Source organism: Tyto alba, unplaced genomic scaffold (assembly GCF_018691265.1).
Source record: "Tyto alba isolate M040663 unplaced genomic scaffold, T.alba_DEE_v4.0 Super-Scaffold_1, whole genome shotgun sequence".
Lineage (NCBI taxonomy): Eukaryota > Metazoa > Chordata > Aves > Strigiformes > Tytonidae > Tyto > Tyto alba.
Window position 1 is genome coordinate 37,097,111 of NW_024881261.1, and position 25,307 is coordinate 37,122,417.

A 25,307-nucleotide genomic window follows, 5' to 3' on the forward strand; every position below is an offset into this window, starting at 1 on the left:
CTCTTTGTTTTATGTGTTCTTAGGTGTGCTGTTGATAATGGTTTTTAAGAGTTGAAAGAAGAATAAATGAATTGGAACTTGGCCACTGCATCTTCCCTTGACTATCCTCTATCACCATCCAAAATGGAGTAATTTGTTAATTCAGTAACCCAGATCGGTGCTCTTTGTTTGTCATTTCAGAGCACGCATCTTAAAACACTGATAATTTTTTCATTGGGTAGGATTAAACAACATTAAGGTTTGACCTAAGCTTTTTAAACTTGTGTTAAGCACATCTTTCTGGAGGCCTCTAAGCTTTAATACGTTTCCATAGCTGAGAACATGCAGAAACAACTTATAAAAAGAAAACAGAATTGCTTAATAGGATGGCTCTGAGTATTGATCTCAGCTACCACCTTACTTTGAATTGTGCACATGCAGAGTTTTGGACTTGTTAGGAAGAGTTGGCTTCACATACCTTAAATCAAATGTTGAGAGATGTGAAGTCATGCTCCTGCAGCCCTGGTAGGAACAGGTTTCTGGCTCGTGGAGCTAGGCGGTGCGAAGGAGTGTGTCCTGCAAAGGGGATTTTTCATTCAAGCTCCATCTATTAGTTATTTCATTTTGTCATTCTGACTATTTGCACGGAGGTGTGATGGCTTGCTCCTGTTCAATCTGGATTCAGATGTATGACTTATTAGCTGAGGCTTGTGACTTTGTTTCATATTATAAAGAAGTGTTTTCCTTCAGATTGGAGCATTTGACTGGGTTACTAAGTTACTAAGTTTGCTTTAGGATGAGCTCTGCTCTGTGAGCAGCAAAAATAAACTAGCACACACCCACCCGTAAATACAACCTTAATTGTTAGTAAAGCTACAGATGGGTGTGGGTGCCCTGACTCTTAATGTGACTACAAACGTATGTAATGCCTCAAATGAACCTCTGATGTTTTAGCATTATATGAACAGTGAAGACCTGTGTCGTTACATAATCTTTGAGGATTAAAAGGCTATGAGTAATATATTGATCCGAGAAGATGAGATTTATAGTAACTGATTAAATCTATCCATTACTGAATAATGGTAAATGCTGATTTATTTTTTTTCCTTTGAGAGTTAGTTCTTTTTTTCTCCCTCCAAACAGAACAAACAAAAGGACAATGAAAAAGAAGGAGCTTCAAATTCAACATCTGAAGATGGACCTGGGGATGGTTTCACTATCTTGTCCTCCAAGAGCCTTGTGCCAGGACAAAAGGTAATACAAAGTTATGACAGATTGGGATCACAGCAGTGGAGCCTAGCATAAACAGAAGGATGCTTTTGATCTAACGCCCGTACAAAATCTTCTCTGCGTTCTCCCTTAGTGGTCCCAAATTTAAGGCCAAAACTCACTCAAGTCATGGGCTGGGTAGGAGGTCTCAAAAAATATGTCTGCAGATAAAAGATTTCCAAGGATAATGCTGCTCAGCTACTTTTCTCTATAGAGAGCCATACCGATTCATTGCTTGGCCTAAGCTGTACTAGAGTTTTGTTCAGTCTGGATTTGGCTGTGTTGTGCCTGGCACACTGCCAAACCAGGTTTAACCTTCTAGGCTATTTATTATTTATAAAAGAGTATTTCTGGGCCAGGTTCCAGGATCACCCAGAACTTACACATGTTGGTTTGTGCCAGAAGCCTGGGTGTTCCATCTGAAAGTGGGCTGTCTGGCACCAGTCTCACTGCTCAAGTTGAAATCCTCACCAGAGCTGCAGGGCATGGCTGCTTCTCCATCTCAGCACAGACCATGACACCTTGACTGGCCAGAATTACAAAACTATCCCACCAAAATACCTTCATATCCTTTGTGTCCAGCCAACTGTTGGTCCCATACTTTTTTTTTTTTTTTTTTTTTTCCCCCCACTCACCATACTCACCAAGAGGGAGGGGTTTCTGCCTGCCTTAATTTTTGGACCCTTTGAATGGAGCTGGAGTTTTTCTTACGTATTTAACTATGGAGATACAGTCAATTTATTATTATTATTATTATTATTATTATTATTATTATTATTATTATTATTATTATTATTATTATTATTATTATTATTATTATTATTATTTCAAATAGTAAGGTCCTCTGGAAGAAGTGCTTTTCCTGAAATAGTTTCTGTAAACTCCCTGTACTGATGGTGTACCCTGTTGTATGAAGCAGCACTTAAGAGTTCAGCCTGTCTGAACCTATCTACTGCTAAAGCAGTGATCTGGATTGTGCCAGACACGTAATAGATCTGAAAGATTGCTAAAAGCTGTATTCTGGCTAGGTAAATGAAACTTCGGTCTCCTTTATTAGAGTTCAGTCCTATCCTAAGTTCCCCCAGAATCTGTACAGCTGTTCACTTTCTTCTCTACAATGGGCAGTGCTTATTGTTCTGTTTAGGACTTAAATACTACAATGTACTTTGGAAGAAGTGTGAAGTGCTGGGCACGTGTTCAGCAACTGTAAAGTCTTTTTAATGATTTTTAGGGTTTCTGTCCTCTGTTGTTGCTCAAAGTGATGAGGCTGTGAAATCTGGGAAGCAGCCTTTTTTCAGCACCTTAAGACATCAAGTTTTGGCCAGTTCCTATATCCAGATGCATGGGTGGGTAAAACATTCCATGTTTTATTTATACCAGGAACTGAAAGGGTAATTAATTACTTGGGTGGTGAAGCCTTTGTAGATCAAGATAGCGTTCAGCCTTTCTCAGCCCCTACAGTAGTTTACTGGAGGCAAGTGTTTCTACAGGAGAAAAGCTTTTTAATTTTAGTGTTTTTCTCTTTAAACAAAAGCATTTCCGAAGTCAGCCTTTTCTCTACAAAGTGTGATGCTAGAACATTACTCTTCTAGCAGCGACTTCCTCTGGAGCCAGCTCCCAAGGTATAGGCATATCACAAAATAATCTTAGTGGTGTACAAATTAATTAAAGGCTAAAAATCAGAAGCACGCATATTGAACACAGTTAAACTACTGATCTCTGAAAGACTGAATCCAGCCTTCTTTCATTTTAGTTTTTTGGTATGAAAATGATTTTGCACTTGGATTACTATGCTAATTTTCTGTTCTACTCCTGCATTATTATTTTACAGCTTTCTCTGACACAGAGTGACATCAGCCATATTGGCTCCATGAAAGTAGAAGGCATCGTTCACCCTACAACTGCTGAAATAGACCTCAAGGAGGAAATAGGTGAGGCTCTCCTACACGCAGAAAAAACAGATCTAGAGTTGGAGCAGTAGCTGTTCTACTAGCTGCCTGCTGAGATCCCATCCTGTTTCATCTGAATCTTCCCCAGGCCATAAAATATCACTTACAGCACTTCTGAAAATCGGGCTGGATCTGACTAGGTATAACAGGCTAATCACTAATTTGTCTTTTTTTAATGATGCCTTACGACAATCAAAACACAGATAATTTATTGAAGCACATGAGCAGCAAAGGTGTAAATAATCATTATTGCAGTCTTTATTGGATTATTTTTACATTTGCCTCTGAAAATTCTGTGACAAAAATTATATATTCATAAGAATTCTAATTTATGCTTTTCATTGTAGGATTTTGCATACTTTAGAAATACTCATGTACAAAGCCCTGTACTGCTCATGTGAAATAAGGAAATATTATTATTGCTGGTGTACAAATACGGAAATTGAAGCAAGAGGGAACTAAAAAAGAGATGCAGTTAGTTGCACAGAGCAGCACAGAATCTAGTGGCAGGCTTTTGGATCATTGTTTTGTAGTCAGTCAGTCATCAAGACCTTCGCTGGCATCTTAGCTGTGTTTATTTCAGCAAGTAGCAGTGTTTGTATGTTGAGTTGGTTTTGGAGGCTGAAAGTCTGAGTCCTAAAAATCTCTCTCTTCACTATTTTAGCTGTAAGAGTAAGATAGCATTGTTACAGGTAATTATATTAAAGTAATATTTAATAAAATAAAATATAGGGGTTTTCAAACCCAATAAAAAGTAAACTTTTTCTGTGGTTGGATAGAGTAGTAAACATAAACACCAGCTGCTGCTAATAGAGGTAAGTGGGGTAATATGTGTACAATGTTCTTCTTTTAAATAATGTAGAGTTCTTTTTTTCCACACTGATACTTTGAAGCCAAGGCCTTTCCTCTTTGTCCTTTCAGGCAAGGCATTAGAAAAGGCTGGAGGGAAAGAGTTTTTAGAAACAGTGAAAGAGCTTCGCAAATCCCAAGGACCTCTGGAAGTTGCTGAAGGTAAAAAGGATACTACCCTCTCTTTTGGAAACCGCTCGTTTCACATGTTCTTTTCTCTGGATATTCCGATCTGTTCTTGATTATATATGTACCTTTGCTTACGTAATGTAAATATTTCTTCTTTGAAGCTGTTGCTGATGTGAACAGCCTGCTTAGAGGAAAAAAAGGAAGAATAGGATACCTGCGTGCTGTGCACGTTCCGTCTTTGGGCTTCTAGGTGCCACCATAAGTTACAGCAGGCTGATGAATTTATCTTAGGAGACTTCTGTCTGTGGGAGTCCAAGAACACAGGAAAACTTGGGCTGTCACTTATGTGCCATCTTCCCTGTCCTGTTTGTACTGCATTCCTTAGTGAGAATCAGAAACAGCTCTCAGTCGGAGTCTAAGAGGTAGAAGAACAGTGGTAGTTTTTAAATTATTCTGCTTTATGCATATTTGATGAACAGTATAATCCAAACAATTACCTTACTTTGAACACAAATAAAGATGTGATACAATCTTTAGAACTGGCATGCTTTGTGGAAGAGCAACTTCTGCTTTTCTCTCAGGCACTACAGCTACATTATAGAAAGACAAATTACAGAAGAGCTCGCTTCAAATGTTTAGCACATCTGTAGCAGTGAATAGTTTGGGGTTTGAGATTATGTCTTCCTTTGTCAACAAATTAAACTAATTCATAGGGGTTGAAGGTGTCTGGAGGGCAGATGGAGAGAGGTTATAATGTATCTTCTAGTGCCTTATTTTGCTTAGTATCTCAATACTCAAGAAACTAAATGCTTTAAACAGTCTAGCTTTGGAAAATTCCTAAATGAATAGCCCAGTTTTATAATCTCAAATGACAGGGGAATTTTTGTACCGAGCTATTTTGCTTCCCTTTTGCACTGAATCAGAAATATATGCCGTAACATCGAAGTAAACTACTTTTCTCTGTCAACATCACTACCTAGCTAGAAAATAGATTCCTTTTGTGCCATTAAGGCAGTCCCAGGAAAGAAGATAATCTGAGTTTAACAGATAGGAAGATGTACGCTCTCAAGCATTGTGTTGTGTTGCTGTGTTTGAAATTTCTCCTTCTACTGGTTTTGAGGCAAGCGATAATAAATGGTTGTTAATCACTGGAGGGTTACTGCAGACACTTGAGCTCCAGATTAATGGGCTTGAATTCAAGTACTGCTCACAGGATACCTGTGGTGTTTTCAGTCAATTTGCTCCCCGTGGTTAAAGGCCTGATGTTTCTCTTCTGGTTGAAATTTAAGTAGCACAGTGAAGCATTAGACAGAATTCCTTTATGCCTGCAACAGAATTCCTCTGTGACGGTGGACAAGTAAATAAATCCAGGTTTTTCATCCTCGGGTTTTAATTGCACAGATAATTTCAGGATGTTTAACCTGAGATTCCCGAGACCCAGATTTCTGGAAGTGCTAATGGTCACAGCTGCAACAAAAGCAAACCGATGCCATGCTGTGAACTCTGCAGGTCCTGGAGAAATATTACACTTTCTGAAAAATTAATCTGAGATTCCTAATTGGACATAACTGGTGGAGACTTTCAACAAACATCTTGAATTTTTCATGTAATTTCCTGAAATTACCCAGCTGTGAAGTGGGTCTAAATATTACTCCCTAACACCCTGGAGCTGTAATGATGATGCAGGATATTTGTCCAAAACGTTCAGATAAGACTGTGACAGAACTGCAGAAATATCAAATGGGAGATTAATGATATCTGTGTTCGGTGCAGGGTTTTGATACTCTGCATAAAACAACTCCAGAGGCGATGCTGAATGAGAAAGCTATAAAATATTATTGAATAACTATGTGTTAACCAAATGAGCCCTGGGTTCCTTGGTCTCCAAAGGAATAATAATTGATCACGAAAGTAATGATGAGACAGTCAGATTATGATTGCAAGAGAGCCACTGTGGCATATTTTAATTCCTGATGTACTCCTTTGGAGAGGGAGTGTAATTAAAAAAGTATGTTGGACTGAGAGGTCATTGCAGGGTGGTTTCTATTCAAAACTAAATGTTATATTTTCATTTGTGTTAGCTGCACTTACTCAGTCTAGCGGCCTAGCAGCAAAGTTTGTCATCCACTGTCACATCCCACAGTGGGGCTCAGACAAGTGCGAAGAGCAGCTTGAAGAGACTATAAAGAACTGCTTAACAGCTGCAGAAGACAAGAAATTGAAGTCCGTGGCTTTCCCCCCGTTTCCCAGTGGCAGGTATGACTCTTTCTGCATGCACGGGGATTCTGTGTCGGGTAGCAATGGTATAATTAGCTGTCAGAGAGCTGCTGCTGTGATAGAGAGGTGCCCTCTGGTCTCTGGCACAAAAGGGGCTGACCCTGCCTCCAGAGAGGGCTGTGGCAGGTGCCTTCTGACATTTAATCTGAAATTAAAGGAGCCTGAAGTGCCCTGCTTGCACGGAATGACCAGAAAGCCTTTATATTGATAAATTAGCTGACCCACAGGAGAGCTGAGTGGGCTTGCTGTGTTTTCTATTGCTAGGCAGTAATATTCATTCTTCTACTAGGGGCCTGCACCACCTCAGTTTTTATATCCCTTCATTTTGCTGTGGTGAGTCTTATTGAAACTACATTTGTACTAACAAAATTATACCGGCATAATACTGAAGGCGAGTAACAGTGACACAACCCGAGCTAGATAAATGCAGGGTATTCACTTAAGTCATCTCGAGAATATATATTAAACAGACTAGTCACACAAAATGTTTTCTTTCAAAGAAAATCAATGTTTCTCAAATATAGTTCTGCTTTAAAAAGGGAACTGTGAAACTACACATTTCTTTCTCAATAACTAGCAAATAAAAAGTGCTTGACTAAGAAATCCAAAGGTTTTTTCTTTTTTTTTTTTTTTTTTCTTTTTTTAAACCAACAGTTTATTAATCTTGCTTGGCCTCTGATCACAAGAAACCTTACACAAGCCCTGCTAACTGCAGAAATTGTTCTTTTGTGTTGGATTTTGCACTCTTATGTTTAATTTGACACGTAACTACTGATTTTGTTAGTAATACCCAAAGAGTAGAGTACATAGTACAGTCCAGTTGTGTTGGCCTAGTAGTGAATAAAATGAAAGTAAAACTGCATTTTAATCAGTGAAATCATCACATGTCACTGAATACACAGGAGGTGAAAATGCCGTTTTTACACAGGCACTTTTCAAGACAAAGTAATATTTTTATGGATCAGGACAAAAGAATAAATAGAGGGGCAGTGCAATTTTTAACTAATTTTTTCCTTTATACACAGTTCTTCACGTACAGTGTTCAGTCCAAGAAAAATGTGATAAATTTTTTTACCACTCTTTAGTAATAAAGGTCAGCTTTCAAAAATGAACTGTAGCTTTTAATGACAATAGAAATAGTCTCTGTAGACCTCATGTCTCCTATAAGCATTATATAAGAATAATCTTGGAGCACTGGAGAATATTCTCTATTGGAGAACAGTCTTGGAGCATTAGTCTTAGTGCAGATCCTTCTGCTGCTTAGTTCCATTTCGCTCTTTGTTGCTCTTACTCTTATTTTCTGTTAGCAGGAATCTTATCAGGTGCTGCGGGTTTATATTTATCAAAGGACCTCAACGTTGTCTGGAAAAAAGCAAGAGGTTTTCAAACAAGACTTAATGGTTTTGCTCTCAGTTTATTCCACCCACATTTCTGCACAAGAAATGCTGGGTATGTTGGGTAGATCAGGAATTACACTGTATCAGTTCTGTGAATGTTCATCTTTCCTCTGTCCCGTTTTAGGGACTGTTTACAGTGACTGATATAATGTAGCAATAGATGGGCTATCTCAATTGTGCCAGGGCTTTTCACCTCCGTGATCTTTTTCATTAAAAAGTAGAGAAATGCAGTTGAGATGAAATTGCTTGTGCTGTGATGCAGATATAAATGAACTGAAAACGTTTTCTAAAAGTCCTTATCGATAGCTTCCTGCGAGAAAGGTGTATTAGCTGGATTGCTGCAGATGCTGTCCAGGGACTAAAAGTAGGAAAATCTGTTTGCTAGTAATTGTTTGGATTACAGTGAATATGGATACAGCAGTTGTTGATGACCATAGTTTCCAAGCTCTTTTTTGGATGTTTTTTAATATAAATATGATAAGTAGTCTCAAATCACTAATGTGAAATTGAGTAAGGAGAAGTGAGTAGTACTAAACTTAGAAAGGGAAATAAAAACAAATGTACATCGCAGTGCTATCAGAGAAGGGGAAAAAGAAAAAACACTGCAAAGACAGCTCTGGATGCTATTAAGAGAAATACCGTAATTTTTCAAGTGTGAGGATTGTTAGGCAGTGGGATGGCTTATCTCTGTATTTTGATGTAACCCCATCACTGAAGATCTTTTAAGTATAGGTTAGACAAACTTTTTTCAGAAGCAGAAACGTTATTTGTAATCCTGCCTTGGAGGAAGGACATGGGCTAGGCTGTGCTGCCCGATTTTTTTTTTTTTTTTTTTTTTTTTTTTTTGGCATGGATCTAACTTCCTCTGGAGCATTATCATGCAGTAGAATCTAACCAGGAGGCATTGAACTCACGAGCAGCCAGCAGTTGTGCCCAAATACCCATCTGAAATCTCAGCTGGGTCTTAACTCACATTCAGACAATTCAGTATGTCCCAGTAAAGTCTCACCCAAACTCTCCAAGGTATGTGGTTTCCTACATGCTCATCGACACGCATCAAAACTGCATCGATACTCTTCAGTCTTGTGCAAAATCAGCAGAACTATTACAGGCATTGACAAGCAGCAGAGAAACTCCAGCAGGGACTGCAGGAGAGGAGAGCGTCCTTCCCTCCAGACGTGGGTGGCAGACACACACATGTATCGCTTCAGGACGGGCTGCTTTCTAGGTCAGGGAATCTGTTTAGCGTCTAAGTAGAACAATGCGGAGACGTGCCTGAGCATGAGCATACTGCAAGGCAGAGTATTTCATTAAATAGGCATCAGGTTCAAACTGTAGAACAGTTCTTGAAATGATGTCCAGTATTACAGCAGCCGTATTTGTATATAAGCAGAGATACAAAGCAGCTGACCTTCATAGTAGCTGTGCTCTTTGCAGTGTGCTCTCAGCCAGCTCCCTTGGAGCGCGGAGATGAGGGCGATGGAACTGTGTTGCAGCTGAATGGTTTTGTGACTTGAAAAAGGAGTATGAGAATGATTAAGATGGAAAAAATGCGGCTGCCAAGAAACCTGAATCTCAAGGATGTGGGCCAGGTGCCCCAAGAGATATCAACACAGTTGAAAAGTCCAAGTACTGTAAAGACTTCCAGCTTTTCAGATTGTAGGTTAGATAATATTACCATCAAAATGAATGAATGAATGAATGTGTCTTGGCCTTAATTTGGCTCAGGGTTGTAATTTCAATCATTCTCACTAAAGTCTCAAGTAAAGTGTTTTTAATGACAGAGTGAGGAAGTCAACTAAGTAGTTGATTGGGTTTTGGTTTGGTTTTGGGTTTGTTTTTTTCGGTTTTCAACTAAAAAAATAATCATCCCTTGAACTTTTCAGCCTGCCCAGCATGGCATAGCAAAGTTTAGTTCCAAGGGAAAGCATTAAAAATCTTTCTGTGGTTATAAAAAGCAGAAGCAAATGAAAACCATAACTATGCCAGCAAGGAAACTAATACAGCAGCAGACAAATATTGCTATCAGAACCTCGGGGTTTGCTTCTGGGATTTACACATTGCAAAATTGCAACTGGTGCTGTCTTAACAGCAGCCGGTAGTTGGTACAGCTGTGGCTTGTTCCTTTCAGCACCACGTGTGCATAATGCTTGCACAGGTGGCTGACACTCACTTGTTCTGTTTTCTTCCCCTACCACATAGAAACTGCTTCCCAAAACAGACGGCAGCCCAGGTGACTCTAAGAGCTATTTCCACCCATTTTGACGGCTCCAGCTCTTCCTCCTTGAAGAACATTTACTTTCTGCTCTTCGACAGTGAAAGTATTGGCATCTATGTGCAAGAAATGGCCAAGCTAGACACTAAGTAGCAACGGCAGCCAAATGAAACTTTATTTTTCAACAAACTTGAGTAGCATTAAAAGCATTAGAGGTGGGTTTTATTTTTTCAATGTGATGAGGAGGGGGAGTGGTAGTAGTGTGATGTGTTGTGACTTGATGAAGAGCTGTGACTAGAGATAAAAGGGGCTTAGTCTGATTTCTCCATGCTATCAGCATCCTCTAGCCATTTATATCACCCTAAGCAATTGAGTTACCATCTCTTTTCAGGAGTTTTAGTGTCCCTTGTTACTTTAGTTTAGAAGTTTTTAAAGAGTAACCTCATTTTAGATTTGTAGTGATAAATTTTACACACACACACACACACACGCACACACACACACACACTTTAAAGAAAGCTCTTAAAAATGTTTGGTTCCCTTTTCCCCTCCCTTGAGGGTAGATGGTAAACTTCTGCCGCCAGCCCACAGAGAGGGGAAAAGGATTTTAGAAGTGATGCATGAGGAGCTTCTGTTTTGCTTTTAACTCACAATAATCTCTGTAATTACTGAGAATATTTCATGGTGATTTTGTTTGTTTTATAAGAAAAAAAGAAAAAGATGCGTCAAGTGTGGTTATTGTTATAAACCCTACTTTTGCTCTGGAAATTTCTCAACAACCAAAAAAAAGCAGCAGCATGTGTAATTAAGTGCTTGCTGTATCACACTTAGCACACAACTAACCAGCTCTTTTGGCTGAATATAGGTACTATAAATGACATAATTAAAGCTGCTGTGGAGATGTAGACACAAAGCTGCATTATATTCTGTTGAGTTCCAGGATTACCATAGCTTCTTCAAGGCTTTAGGTGAGCTTTCCCCAGGCAGCGCTGCGGGCCATTCTTCCTGCGTGCTGCAGAGCAGATTCCAGATCTGCAAGAGGCAGGTACTTTTTAGAAGAGCAAGGGCAGAGAAAGCCAGGGAAAAACCACATAACAAACCAACCACAGAGATTTTGAAAACCACGGTGTTTATTGTTACAAATCAAGGTAAACCAAGTTTCTTGCTCAGAGCTATCTCAACAGGGAAGTAAACAGAAGATTCCTTCCCTGCTTTTTTATCACGAGAACTTCTGTGCACTTCATTTGGAAAGTACCTCCTTCCCCTTTACAGCAAGGCAGGGCCCCCCTTTAGTGTGGCACACTGGCAGGCGGCTTTAGGCGGTGCTGCAGGAGACGGTATCAGTCTGTCCAAGCAATACAAGTGCACCCTCACCCTCTCCCAGTTGCTGTATTCCTTGCTGGTTTGTTACCCATCCCCTCTTAGGAGGGCATTTTCTGTCCCATTGTCTTCCAGCTCTTGGAGACAAAGAGGTCCCGGCTCTTAGCAATGGTCACCAAGAGACGTCCCACGTAGTAACCGTTCACCTGGCCTACGCCATCATTCCTGCCCATTGAAAGCAGGAATGTTAGTGACCCTGGAAAGAAGGTGGAGAGGCTTAAGTTAAGCAGTTTCCAAGCTAAGTATCAAACCCTACTCCACGTAGGTGTTGGGCTTCCTCCAAATCCCCTCCTCTCATTGCCACCCCCCTTCACACCCCCCACGTACTGCTAAGCACAGGACTCATGTGCTGCAGGAAAAGAAAAGAAGCAGGCCCAAGGGGAACTACTCACAACTCTGTCCTTTCTACTCTCTGTTCTACCTCTTTCGGTAATGGGCTTGCTGAAGGATTGGGCTGCCTGTGTGCATGGTGTAGAATGATTTCTCCCACGAGGGAGTCCAAGAGGTAGACTACAAAATTTAAGTAGAAATAAATGTAAATGAATGGGGCAGCCATTAAAACCCAAACTGCTGTCCAGATATCCTCCATCCACGTGGAACAGCTTTCAACATAGTTATGGTAAGTATTTACATCAGCTGCTTATTAATGAGACCCATCACCTAGCTAGATTTTCGAGACTAGATTAGTCAGTTTTTGTTTGTTGTATAGTTTAAGGGGAGAAAGGGGGAGAAAGTCAAGTCAACTCCTTGTTCCTAGGATTCAGTTGGACAGTAAGCAATTTAAAGAAAAGGAAACAAGTTTGGTGACCAGCAGACACCCACCAGTAGGTTTATCAGGAAGATGTTAGTGAAGGAAGGACACGTTGTGTCCGTAGACTGACACAGGTAATTAATGTCTGCAGTGTCTTTGGCAAGAACTAAGGTGAAGCTTGAGCTATAAGCTCATCTAAGTCAACCCCAATTGTGAGCTCCATCACTTCTAATCAGTGACCCATTAAGTTCTGATGTGTATGTGTTAAACAGCTGTTCCCTGCAGAAAAACAGCCCAAGAGCCAAGGCCGGGTGCTAGGAGACTACCTTACCTGGTTCGTAGGTTTTAAGAGGCTTATGTGTCAGGCTGTTGATGATATTTGTCACCACGATGTTGGCATGGAGCCCAGCGTGGTAGGCCATCTTTGGTTCCTTCAGATCTGCACAGTCCCCAACAGCATAGATGTTCTCATAGCCTTCCAGCTGGAGGTGCTTGTTAACTTTCAGAGCACGGTTACTTGCCATTTTGTCCCCTGTTTTGCCAAACAATAAGTTTTCAGAAAGACGTTTGTGTTGCTTGCTCTGGCCCGAAATGCTGATGATGTTATCAAGCATGTCATTGACACAAAGTGAAGAGTTGGTTTTTCACCCTCTTTTCTACACATTAGGGAAGAGATGCTGTTTGCCTTGCTGTAGTTAATTATTGCAGTCTCATGCAATGAATCATCCTTTGATATTTCAGTAGAAACATCAAGAGCTGGCGTATACAGCCTGAGAAAGAGACTGTATCATGTTAATACAGCTCCACAGTTGCAGTGCCATAACTGAAATTGGGCTGCAAGACTCAGACTGAAGATTTATCACCGGATAACTAGTTGGCTGAATGCCCTGTGTCACTGATAGTTCAGCAAGAGAGCTGGATGTGCTCAGCTTCTTCTTGCTCAGAACTCAGTAAACTTAGATCTGGGATGAAATCCTGGCCTTGACAGCAGCAGTTACCATCAACTTCTAGGTGTCATCTGCCTCGTGCTGAACTGGGACACTAAGGTTCCTTGGAGGTATTAGCAGAAGGAGCCGGAGAAGACTGTTGGCCACTTGATCTATGATCTGTAAGTTTTCAAAGGTCACGTTTAAGGTGGTGTTAGAGCATTTGCTCTATGGTGGAATAACCACCGCAGGTTGTGCAAGGTTCCTAACCTCACAGTACTCGAGTGCAAGACATGGAAGAACTGTGTTGCTTCTCCCCACCCAGTGTTTTTTTCACTTACCAAATGCAGCAGCGTATGCTGAAGAGTTAATCTTTATCCCCGTGCACAGGACCACCATGTCGACGACCACCTCAGTGCCCTTTGCTGTCCTTACTACCATGTCCTTCTGGAACCGGTTTGGTGGGAGGTTTTCTATATTGCTGACCCTTTCACCTGTGGCAACAGAGAGCCCTGGGTGACAAACCGTTACTAGCCTGCCCTTTCCAGCTAGCCCAGATGTTTCTAGAGAAGCAGGAATTCAAGGGAGCCATGCTGCGCCAAAAAAAAAAAAGTCAGAAATAGGATGACAAAGAGATGCTTTAGCTAAAGGAAGAGCAGCTTACAGCTCTTCAGAGGCGACAGTAAGTACGTACTTAAGAGGAGGCGCACTCCTTTTCTGAGGAGAATCTCTTTCACCTCCTGACGGACGCTATCTAGCAGCTCGGGATCCGCTAGTGCAATTTTTGAGTGAATGAGGGTGACCTGTTGGGGACAAAACAGCAAACAGGGGGATGCGGTAACGGGACAGGACTTGCCGGGTGGGGGCAGCTTTCTTTGACCCTGCTTAATGCCCAAGGAGAGTGAGCCAGCAAAAGGCATCTGGTGCCAGTCATTGCTGGTGACGGGCTATAGGGCACTCTGAGAAGAGGAGGCAGTGGCGGTGAAGGCTGGCACTGCGCAGAAACTCCTGATCTGCAGCGATCTCGGGTACCTCCACAGCAGGACCGTCACTGAAGAACAATCTCGGAAACCAGGATTAAGTTAATTGTAAGTAGTATGCTACTACTACCTCTTTGGCTGGGTATTCTGTTTTGATCTCTGCAGCCATCTCAACTCCAGCGGCACCACCTCCCACTACCAGGATGCGCTCAGATTTCTCAATCTTGAAGTAGAGAAGAAACTCGGGTTACAAGAGAACTGCAGGAAGTCAGACGGACCTTTCTGAGATACAGCACTGGCCCAACAGCAATTAACCACCTACTTCATTAAGAGGAAACCAAAACCAAGAACCCCGTGCGCTCTTCCTGTGTACACTTGTAACACTGTTGAGCATTTCAGGTTTTCTCCCTCCCCATGCGGACAGATGATCTTCCCCTGGGGCACGCAGAATGCTAAACAAGCTAGCACATGCTCCTGGTCCTGGTCTGTACCTGCAGGCAACACGGTCTTGAGACACGGGTGGCTCCAGGGACCCATAGCGGGTGTCTGGGACAGGGAAGCTGAACAAAGGCAAGCGAAGCTTCCTGTGAAATAAATTGATTCCTCACCTCCTTAACCATGTCTTCGTAGCTCTGGATGGCACTTTCCATGTCAACGGCTTTGTTGCACTTCCCAGGGAACGGCCCATCGCTGCCTGTTGCAAGAATGAGATGGGAGTAGCGAAGCTCCTGGGAGGGGAGAAGGTGGAATGGGATGTTAGACCTCTGAAAAACATAACCTGAAACACAGTCGTTGCCTTGTAGATATTATTCACTCACTCCCTCTCCTCCAGCCCTTGCTGATAATAAGGAAAGTGATTGCCACTGTCAGTGACTTTAGGAAGAGACTTAGTCCAGGTGACACCAAGCAACTGTCTTCCTCAGGGTCTGAGAGAAGCACCGTTCTTCAGGTGAGCTGAGTCGTTGAGGAAATTACCATCAGTTTACAGGAAATAACCTGATACTTCTGGCAGATACTGGGGCTACCACCACAGCTGGCTCCAGAGACTGACTTCTCTCCTTCATCCTCTTCTGAACAGAGATGAGATGCTCTGGCTGAGAAGAGTTAGCAGAGAGCTACTGCCCTTGTTTCTTCCTGCAGTTGGTTAGATAAGGATCTGAGCTCCAGGGTTAATTGTTGAGCTGGAAATCCAGCTCTAAAGAACAAAAGCTCATCTGAGCACTAGATGGGGCGCGGTATTTACTGCACACCCGAATCCTATCACAGCTCTAGGCCCCTTCGCTTGGCTAGAAGGGATGGTGCCATTCAGTGCATGCAGGGGAAGATGGTCTCTGTCACCAAGCTCTTCAGGATGATTTAACGTTACAGTTTTTTCCCGAACTGCCTCTTGGTTTTAGACGAGATGGCCGAGGGGGCCAGCTCCTCTCTGGGGCAGCCCTCTGCAGAACTAAGTCGTTGGTTTCATTCCTCTCTACCTTCTAGTGTTACAGGGCCAGTATGAAGCTTGAGCGTTTGTGTAGCTGCCCACTGGTGGCAGAAAGCTAGAGGAAAGCAGGCAGTGACTTTCCCGAGGGCTTGGTCAGGCATTTGGGCCAAGCTGAGGGTTACATCTGGACAGAAACCCTGTGGTGCATGTGAACTCTGAGCCTGGGGGTATTGGGCAGGTCAGGGTTCGTGTGCTCAGCTGGCCCACACCGCAGAGGCGGGGTTGCCACAGCAGAACTGCATTCCCAGCTCTCATTCAAGGAGAGCAAAGGTCCATTTTTTTTTTTTCCCAGAGCCTGATTCTGTCCTGCACACACCCACCCCCTCCTCTGGCAGATGAGAGTTACACTCCCAGCCCAGAGGCACGTTTTCTGTAGGTGCCCTGTGGCCCTGCTCATCTCGCTCTTTTCCCCCCTCTCCCAGAGGATTCCAAGCATGGACAGCAGTCTGAAACCTAAATTCCAAGTCGCTGCTCCAACCAGGCCTCACCAGTCAAAGCCAACGTAGCCTAAATTCGGAGCACTGCATTCTCACATAGCTGAAGGAGAAGCCCTGAGGAGGAGAGATTCACCACACACCCTGCCGAAGGCTCGCTCCCCGCGTTAGCAGGTGATCCCGTAAGGCAGCCAAGTCACTCACGGCAAGTTCCTGCATCACCCACCTCACCATCACTGAGCAAGACTTGTTGCCTCTCGGGGTCTATGCCAACAACCTCGCCTTGTCGGAAGCTGTCCCCAAAGGTGACGGAGTAGGAGATGAAAGTCTTCTTGGCAAATCCTGTGGTAAGAGGAGACAACAGGGGAGAGCTCTCCCTCTGCAGAGCCTGACAGACCCCTCTTCCTTTCTCCCCTCTTCCCCTTCTCCCCTCGGGCCACCCTTGCTCAGACAAAAGCACTGTATGCACCTGGGGCCGCTGCTGTGTGTTATCTCTGCCCAGCAATGAGCTTCAGGACTTTTGCCTGGGATTTGGTGACAAGATCTCAGAGGCCAGGTGACACCCTTGGCTAGACTGCTTTGTCTCTGCTCCCTATAGAGAATCCCCTCTACTGCTTTGCCAGCAAGTGCTCCACTGGCGCCCGGGGCATTTCAGGCAGGATGTCAGAGGCTTTCTGTCATGTTATCTGCCTCTCAGACCAAGCTTTCGACATCCTTTTGATGCTTGTTTCCAGCCTCGAACATGAGCATTTTCCCTTAAATCCTCAGTGCCTGCAGTAATGGGGTGAGCCCAGCTTCCCAGGTGAGATCCCAGACAAGCCCGAACAGCTCACCAACAGAATTTTATCATCCAGCCTCACTACTGAGCTGACATTTCAAATGCCAGATACAGAAAGACACTCATTCACCCCTTCCAGCTGCTGCTGGCTTTTGCTTAGTCACCTTCTAAACTCTTAAAACTTTTTTTTTTTAAAAAAGGACCATCTGAGTAGGTTTTTTACTCAGTTTTCCCAGCAGACATGCAATTAGCTTAACACAGACCGTCTGTGGGTCCCCCCAGAGCCAAGTATTTGTTTTCCAGATGGAAAACATCAGGTTTTTCACCATCGCTGTGGGGGGAGGAGGTGCTTTCAGTACCCTGTCCCATATTATCCCCCCCACCCCGAGTACCTGGGAGCTCCTGCTCGGTGCCTGGGGCTCAGAGAGCAGGGGTGCACGCAGGGGAAGGGCGGTGGAAAGGGGTGAAGCCCTTACCCCTCTCCACGGCGGCACGGAGGGCCGCGACGTTGTGATGGAAAGCGTCTCTCACATCCACCAGCACGAAAGGGATGGCCCGGGACTTGAGCAGGCTGGCGGCCGCCGTGCCTCCGAACCCGGCCCCCACCACCACCACCCGCACGGAATCGTCCACGGACACGCGGGATCCCATCTCCCTGCCTCGGTGCTGGGCCGAGCCGAGAGCTGGGGGGGGGGACGGACGGACGGACACCCGGCAGCACCGTGCTCCCGTCTGCGCAGCCGCCGCTCCCCGCTGCGTGGGAGGCCCGTTTACCGGCCGACAAGCTCCTTGCAGCTGTAAAACTCCGGGGAGGAGCTGGGTTTTAAGGTTTAAATCCAGCCTTTAGACCTTATATCTCCTGAGCGGGGAGGGAAGCGGGGGGAGATGCTTCCTGCCGAGGGCGCAGTATCCGCCCGAGTGAGCACCAGAGTCCCAAAGATAAAATATTTCCCCTTTCGCCTTCCTTAGGTACATCTTCCATGGGAAAAAGGGATGGTAGGGATCTTGCAAATTAAGGGTTGTGTTTTAAGGGAGATGAGCAAACACCCAGAGGTGAGGGGAACTGCCCCGGCTGAGCCTGCCGGCCCCAGGGATGGCAGCGGGTAGGGACGCTGTGTCACACAGGAGGCTCTGCTAATGCTGAGGCTGTGCGGTCAGCCCTGCCGAACCCCCGCATTAAAAAGTCACGAGCTCACCTTTTAAAAAGAAAACAAGCCAACAAACAAACAAAAAAAGAGGCGGTTTGGTTTGGTTTGGTTTGGGAAAATTCACAAACGTGGGGCTTTGTCTCTCCACCTTGGCTTGCTCTCCGTCAGCGATGCGTGTTGGTTTAATGCGTGTTGGTTCAGTGCCCCCTTTTGGGGGGGGGGGGGGGGCAGCTGGGGGCTGGTGGCAGAGGGGTGCCCCGCTCCTGCCCTTGCTGGGGGAGTTTGCCTTTCGCAGCCCTCAGCGGCTGTGGTTTGGAGGGGCTCGTCGGGAAACCCACCGACTGGCTGAGACCGCAGGCTGGGAGGGTGGCCCGCTCCCTTCACCGAGAGAAACGGCTCTTCTTGGAGAGAGAAATAAACATGTATCTGCTCTGAGTGGTGGCGGGGAAAAGAGCCTGGAGAGGGACAGAGGGAAAATGAGCCCAGCATCACCATGGTGGAGACAGTGGGATGTAAGGAGGAGCAGGGAAGGGCTCAGAAAGTGGGGAAGGGCTCAGAAGGTAGCGAAGGCCCCTGAAGAAGGGGAGCAGAGAAGGAGATTTACAGTAAAAAGGACATCCAAATCGTGTTCTTCTGCAGCGCGGAAATTACCCTGAAGACTTTTGGCTCCTGTGGCATTCCAGATAAATATAGCTGCTGGCCATGTGGATAAATATAGCCGCTGTGCACACTGCGACGTTGTGAGCTGGCAGAGCTGCCCCCGCGCTCTCTTGCCCGTGATTAAAGGCTCCCTCTGCTCCTCATTCCTCCTCCAGCCAACGCTGGCCCGGTGCCGAAGCCCCTTCCCAGCGGGGTCCCGAACAAAAAGTCCCCCCAGCCTCTTGGGTGGGAGAGGATGAAGGAATTTGCATCTTTTCCAGAAAAAGCAGGGCCTGGCCTCAGGGTTGCCGCCAGAGGGTGCAGCCGGCTCGGCCGTGGGGACACGGGACACGGGTGTCCAAACCCAGCGTGGGTGTTCCGCCGGACACCCCCCTCCTCCGTCACGGGGAGGGCTCGGGGAGTGGGGAAGAAGGGTGACAAAAGGGTTGAAAGCAGGGGGGGCATTTCTGCTCCGCGCTGGGGGACTCTGCAGCCTGGAAGAGAGCTGGGAGAGGAGGGGTGGAACAGCCGACAGGAAGGTGCTCTAGGAAAGCCCACGGCCTCAGCTGAAATAAGTCGAGGGCAGGTTTGTGCTTTTTGTTACACAGGACTCGGGTGGAGGATGCTAAAATTTTCAACGGGGGAAAAAAAAAAAAAAAAAAAAGATTAATCCACAGAAGATAAATCCTCCACAGCTGCTAAACACAGAGGCACCTGTTCTGGCGAGGAAATCCAGGAGTTATGGATGTCCAGAGGGCTGGGAAGTATCCCCAGGGTGATAGTGCTCCAGGTTTGCTCCCTGTCCTCTCTCCTGGCACCTGCACGGGCACTGCTCTGTGAGGAGGCTGCTGGAATAGCCTGGCGATGGCCAGCCTTGGGAAAGCATAATTCAGTGCAAAAACTGGACAAAATACCAAACCCATCTCTGTTTCTAAAGGGATGAACTCAGCAATCAAAACCTGCTTTAGGCACTTCCCTCAAGTGACATAGACAGGCTTGCCTTGCGCCCGGTGTGTGAACCCATCCCCTTCCTGGCAGGGTTCTCCTTACCTGCATAACTCCCCTGGCATTTCATCCTGCTGGAGCAAAGCTGGATCGGAGGCCCTGTCCTAGAAGACAGGGATGCTGAGGAGGAATCGCCACTTTCCACGTGCTACTGCCCTCTCCCCCTTCCCCTGCACCTTTGTGCCCAGCTCTGGCTTTTACAGAGGCAATTTTTGGCTTTTCATGCCAGGTGTTCGCATATATTTTATAGCACATACCCACTGCTGGGAGAAATTGTTTACTCCAAGAGTACTCCCCTCTTTTTCCCTATCACGTAGTGTTTTCCGCCTTCAGGTGTGTTGGCACCAGACCTTGCCACAAAGAAAAAGATCCTGTTCCTGCCCCAACCCTGCTGCTCACAAGGCAAACGTCTTCATCCTGCCTCCAAGACAAAGGCAAAGCCTTTCCCAGCATCGCCACCGGTGGGTTTGGTTGTCCTTCACTTGCCTTCAATTTGTGACAGAGTCGCTGGCGAGGACAGCCCTCCACAGCGTTGCTCCCAGGCGGTGAAGGTATCATCAGGTGAATCTGGTTGTACACCAGAAGATCAGGGTCACCTTTCAAAAAAAAAAAAAAAAAAAAAAAAAAAAAAAAAAAAAAAAGGGTAAAAAAAACGGGGCAGTGAATTGGAGACGCACCAAGCGGCAAGACAAGGTCAGTGGCAAAAAAAGAGTGCCCAAATCAAACAGGGTGGCTAAAAGGAGCCTTTGTGAAAACCTTCGTGAAGAAACTCCAAATGCTCAAGCCTGTGGTCAGAGGGAGCCTTCTGCATGGAGGTGTGCGCTCAGCATTGGCAAATACGTTGTTTTGATGATATTTCTCCGGCCGGCTGTGAGCAGGCGGCTGCAGGAAAAGCTGGTTGGCTTCAGAGCCATTTATTTTTAATTCTGCTGGTGATCCGTACAGCAGAGGTGCGTGGGGGAGGCTGGGGGCCAGCTTCTTCCAGGCTCCCTGGCCTCCCCGTTACTCCTGCCCCGCGAGCCGTGTGCTCCCTGCGGGGTGGCAGGGGGCCGGTGGGAAGGAGGAGGCGTCGGGAAGGGGCCCTGCGGGATGCTCCTGCCCCACCTCTGCAGTTCTGAGACGCCACGCAGGCAGCGTGGGTATATACCCACCTCTGTGCCCTCCCCTCACCGGGTTTAATCCAACGTCAGCCAGAGGCAGTGGACGTCCCTCTGCGTCTGATAAATCAAAGGATGGGTAGAACGGCGTGGCGCGGGAAGACCTTAGGATGACACAAGTGCCCGTGCCCTGCGCTTGCCCAAACTCCCTGCAAGCCTCTGCCTCCTTGTCCTGCCCACCACGGGCATCGGGTTAGGCAGGTTAGCCTCGTTAGCTTTGCAGTAGCCCTCGACAGGCTGCAAAAGCGTTAACATCCCTCCCTTCGGTCTCCTCCCGAGAGCTGCTCGCCCTCCTGGGCCAGCCTGAAGGCTCAGGCCACGTCCGAGCTGCCGGAGGGGTCCTGTTTGTCCCCCCACCGACGACCTCTCAGCTGTAAAACCGAAGGAGGCTTGTCCCAGCTGCAGCGCTTCCAGGCCTCAGCGCGGGAGGGAAAAAACCACCCCTCGCAAACACAAAATGAACCGGTGATTCAGGACTTAGCAATAAACGTCATCAAGCTCGCTGGGGAGCAGCCACTCCCAAGGAGACTCTGTTCCCCTGCGTCTGGCTAGCGGCTGCCTCTGCAAAACCCGACGGTCGTCCTCTCCCGTACCAGCAGCCTCGTGCGCCGCGTTCCCTCTGCCCGCAGACGTCCGCCTGCACAGCGCCCTGTGACAGCCCCAGCGGCGCTGCAGCCCTCCGGCCGCGCTTCAGGGGGAAAGGGTGGGTTCGTGTCTTCCAGGGGTGAGGTGAGCGCTTGCTCCCCTCTAGACGGACCGCGCTGCTCGTCCTTGGCACCTGCCCCGGGGCTCCCTGGTTTAGCCCGGGGTGGTCTGGTCCCCTCCTGCACCCCTCGGGGATCTCTGCCACAGGCAGGGTGGGATCAGGGCAGTCCAGGGCAAAGAATTGCCTGGATAAAACCAATTCAGGCCAGTTCCTGCCTGCTCTGGAACATCAACACTGGCTATGTTATACCATTTAAATAAAATATCCTTTTAACAAAAATCAACAAGGTTCCGTTGTTTTTATTCTCTCCCCAACAAACCTCATTTTTCATTTCCAGTTTTTCAGTGACATCAGCTTGAGAAGACCAGCTGCTGGCCGCTTGCCCTAAACCACAGCACCAAAGTCACCTTTTTTTGTCCAGGCTGGACCAGCCAGTCACGTGTATTTACAGGCAGTGCCTCCGTATGTGCCAGCACATAAACTGGTCTCAGATCTCACCTGGAAAAGGCATTAAGGAACACTCCGAAGATGAAATGCAATGGTCTCTGTGATTCAGGTGATCTTTGTATCCGAAAGACGAGCCGTGGGCAGCTGGGGGTCCTCTCTGCCCCACGGCCATGCCATGATGCTCTTCTCCTTATTCCTGGGATCGAAGTGGGCTCTGTGCTGAGGTGCTCCCCAGCTCCTCTTCCCCTGCACAAATCTCACTTCCCACCTGACCTGCTGCCACACGCGGGGTGAGTTTGCCAGGCTCAGCGTGCTCCGGTGGCAGGGTTCATCTCACCTATCATCAGGCACCTACAAATTAGGGCTCCCGAGAGGCTCACCCCAATGCAGATTTTGAGGAACTGAGGTGTGGCCGGGCTCGCGGCAGCCCCTGGCACGGGGCGGGCACAGGCAGAGCCAGGGCTCTCCTTCCCCGTGTAGAAAAACCCCGGCTCAAACAGCTCCAGCAACCGCTTTTGGTTTTTGTGTGGTGCAAATCTTCCTTACCCCTCCAAAGCCGAGTGGGCGGCGGCCGTTAGGAATTTTACGGAAATGTCGTTTTGTGGGAATTTGTCCCTTGCTGTGTTGCGATGCAGGCAGGTGCAGAGAGGAGCATGATCAGCTTTATCCAGCTTCGCCGGCTGGCTCTAAGGATTGCAAAGACCTCTCTGGCAAGGCTCAACTCCTGTGGCAGAGGGGCCCGTGGCTCGGTGGTGAGGTGGCACCTTTCTCTGATGGGGACAACACGGAGAGGGGTTTTGTGGCATTAATCCTTATGGGGTGGCAGGGAAGCAGAAAGGATGTCAGTGGTTGGGATTTCCTTGAGAAAAGGAAGGGAGAGGGCTTGGGCAAGCCCCTTCGCTCTCGGGGCAGGTTTCGAGAAAGAACAGCTTTCACTCCCAAATTGTGGGGAGTTTTGTCTCCCACTACCCAGGATTTCGTTACAGTGAAAGCACAGTCTATAATAAAACTGTGTCCTTAAAAAAATCAGTCTCACAGACAGTCAGCCTTTGTCCGAAGGTGTAATTACAGGATAAATATGGGATGCAGACCAAGAAATGCGGTCTGGTCAGGCATGCAGTCTCTTAAAAAAAACACAACAGAAAACAAGGCTGTCGTTTAATGCTGAAATGTCCACATGTGCTGCAGCCCCCGGTCCCTCGCTGGCCCGCGGGTCCCCCCGCACCGAGCCGGGGTTCGGGCAATGGAGCCGTAGCAATTCCCTGTGGGAACCGCACGGAGCCCCGCGACGGAGCCAAGGGCAAGGGCGGATCTGGTCTCCGGCAGAAGGCAGCGGGTCTGGCTGAGGGCACGTGGTGCCTTGGGCGATGGGTTTCCCTCCAGCCCCGGTGCAGAAATCCCACCTGATAGCGCTGCGAGGGGACACGGGGGATTAGCTCGTTGGATCCCATTAAATGGAGCTGGAGCAAGCGAGGAGAAGGGGGGGGGCAGGGTCAGGACAGCCGGTGGAGCAGCCACGACTTCTGATGTTTGGGACAAGCCTTGTGCCGAGCTGGAAAAAGACCTTTTTATGCATTTCTGTGGGCCAGCCTGGCAGCTCGGCTCCATGGGCCGGCAGACATCCACCGTGCCAGCTGCTGGGAGCAGTTTGCCACCTCAGCCGTGTCTAAGGCGGCGTTTAAGAGATCTTTCTGCCTCGACCGCTCTCTTCCTTGGTGGGCACCAGCATCTTCTGACTCAGGCAAGAATTTCCCCTCTGTGGCAAGCCCAGCCACACCACTATGGCTCCAGTGAGCCCCGAGTGTCTCTGAGACAGAGAAACAGCAGGGTGTACCTGCCATCCAAAGTCAAGTCTGGGTTAGACTGGCAGATTGACCAGAAAAAATTCCCATTTAGAGGGGAACAGTGCATCCATAATTTATGAAAGCTCCCACTGATGCTACATCATCTCGTGTCACCCGCAATAACCCCAGGGAGGAGAAGCAGGCTTTGGCTGGTAGCCCTGTCCCATGGGAAAACGTGTCCCCTCGCTGCTCTGGGCCGCTTGCAGAAAATGCCTCTCTAGTGACAACAAGCATCACCACAATGCGCCCAAATTCCCCCCCAAACACAGCTGAGCGGGTGAGCCCGGAGGCAGCAGAGCTGCGGGCCCTGACCTGGGCAGGGCAGGTTACAGAAGTGGTGGGACCCCCCTTGGGTTGGGGAAGCAAGGAGTGACGGGGTGTCTTGTATTTGTTTGCAGGCAAGCCTGATCCTTCTGGGAGCTGTTTTCTGAAAGCTTGAATCCCTTGAAAAGAGGATGGGGCGGGGGGGCTGGTTTTGGTGTCGGTGTAGATGGAGGAAGGGTGAGGCTGCATCCATGTGTGGTCCCTGCCGTGGGCTTCCTGCGTGGTCTGTCTGAATGTAGTTCCATCCTTGCTCTAAAGCATTGCCTCTCGCTGTGGCTTTCCCAAGGCATGGTTTTTTTTTCTCCCAAATCCATGCCTTTCCTCCTATATGGAAGGGCCGAGGCAAGGCCTGGCAGCGGCCAGGGCAGGGCGAGCAGGAGGTGCCCCTCCTGGGGGGGACAAACCTCCCCCCCCCCCAGCTGGCACAGGGAGAATTCAGCTGCTTTAGTCTGGAAAGGAGCCGCGTGTCCCTCTCGGCTTCCCGATGTGTCTGGCACCGCGCGGGAGTCACGGCTATGCGGGTTTAATGGGAGCAATTAGTCCCTGCGGAAACCTGCATGGGTCGGGGGGTGCGTTTTCTTTCTGTCCTGTGACATTTTTGACGGGAAGCTGGACGGTGTCCAGGAAGAAATGCTCGGGCTTAGCTAGAAATGGCAGGCTGGAGCCAGCCGGGGCTGAAGCCGTGCAGGTGAGCATGGGTGGTTGTCCCCATCCCCTCAGCCCGGTTCCCCCTTCTCTCGCCGCTTGCTTTGTATTTTCCTTTATTTGTCTGTCCTTTCCCCCAAGCCCTTTCTTTGCCCAAGCCCCGAGGTGGGGCGGGAAGGGGCAGGGAACACCGGGCTCCCCTCTGACGTCCCCTTCCCAGCTCTGGCACCCGAGCGGCTATTTGCCCCTCGTGCTGTTGTGCAAAGCGATGGTTAATTTAAACATCATTTGCTTTGCAAAAGCCGACCTAGCGGGTACTTTTGCAGAAGGGCAGTCCAGGCGTTCGCCTGTAACCGTTACCCCGGATCCAGCCGCCTTCCCCCTCGTGCTGGCCGAGCTCTGTGGGCTTTTCCCAGCACCCAGCCGACCTCGGCGACTCCACCGGGAAGCCTCCAAACAAAACCCGGTTCGCTCCTCAAACCCCGGGGGCTGCTGAGCGATGCCGAGAGCTGCCTGTGAGGCAGGGAGGGGGTTGACGGCTCTCCATCGCCAGCAAGCGAGGAGGGTCTCGCCCACGCCCCTCAGTGCCAAGA

The 25,307-nt window shown here is 47.5% G+C and overlaps 2 protein-coding genes across 7 annotated transcripts in view; one reads left to right on the plus strand and one right to left on the minus strand.

The window, feature by feature from the left end:
• Window positions 1–10,783, plus strand: part of LOC104363435 (core histone macro-H2A.2) — a 28,134-nt gene extending 17,351 nt beyond the window's left edge. For all 4 annotated transcript variants that reach the window (XM_032994567.2, XM_032994569.2, XM_042788340.1 and 1 more), the window contains 5 exons: window positions 1,123–1,233; window positions 3,080–3,179; window positions 4,119–4,208; window positions 6,257–6,431; window positions 10,052–10,783. In XM_032994567.2, coding sequence (XP_032850458.1) covers window positions 1,123–1,233; window positions 3,080–3,179; window positions 4,119–4,208; window positions 6,257–6,431; window positions 10,052–10,217 — 642 coding nt within the window. In that variant the 3' untranslated portion in view covers window positions 10,218–10,783. The remainder of the gene's footprint in view (window positions 1–1,122; window positions 1,234–3,079; window positions 3,180–4,118; window positions 4,209–6,256; window positions 6,432–10,051) is intronic.
• A 393-nt stretch (window positions 10,784–11,176) lies between these two features.
• Window positions 11,177–17,509, minus strand: AIFM2 (apoptosis inducing factor mitochondria associated 2). 3 transcript variants are annotated; one of them, XM_032994566.2, is made up of 9 exons: window positions 17,192–17,273; window positions 16,248–16,363; window positions 14,710–14,829; window positions 14,424–14,592; window positions 14,232–14,324; window positions 13,816–13,924; window positions 13,463–13,615; window positions 12,527–12,727; window positions 11,177–11,640 (listed from the first exon to the last, which is right to left on the minus strand). In XM_032994566.2, exons 2-9 carry the CDS (start codon window positions 16,253–16,255, stop codon window positions 11,486–11,488), a joined length of 1,008 nt encoding a protein of 335 aa, XP_032850457.1. In that variant the 5' UTR covers window positions 16,256–16,363; window positions 17,192–17,273; the 3' UTR covers window positions 11,177–11,485. The 3 variants fall into 3 exon arrangements, with proteins under 3 accessions (XP_032850457.1, XP_032850455.1, XP_032850456.1); XM_032994564.2 differs by lacking the exons at window positions 14,424–14,592; window positions 17,192–17,273 and adding an exon at window positions 17,276–17,509; XM_032994565.2 differs by lacking the exons at window positions 14,232–14,324; window positions 14,424–14,592; window positions 17,192–17,273 and adding an exon at window positions 17,276–17,509.
• Window positions 17,510–25,307: the final 7,798 nt, after the last annotated feature.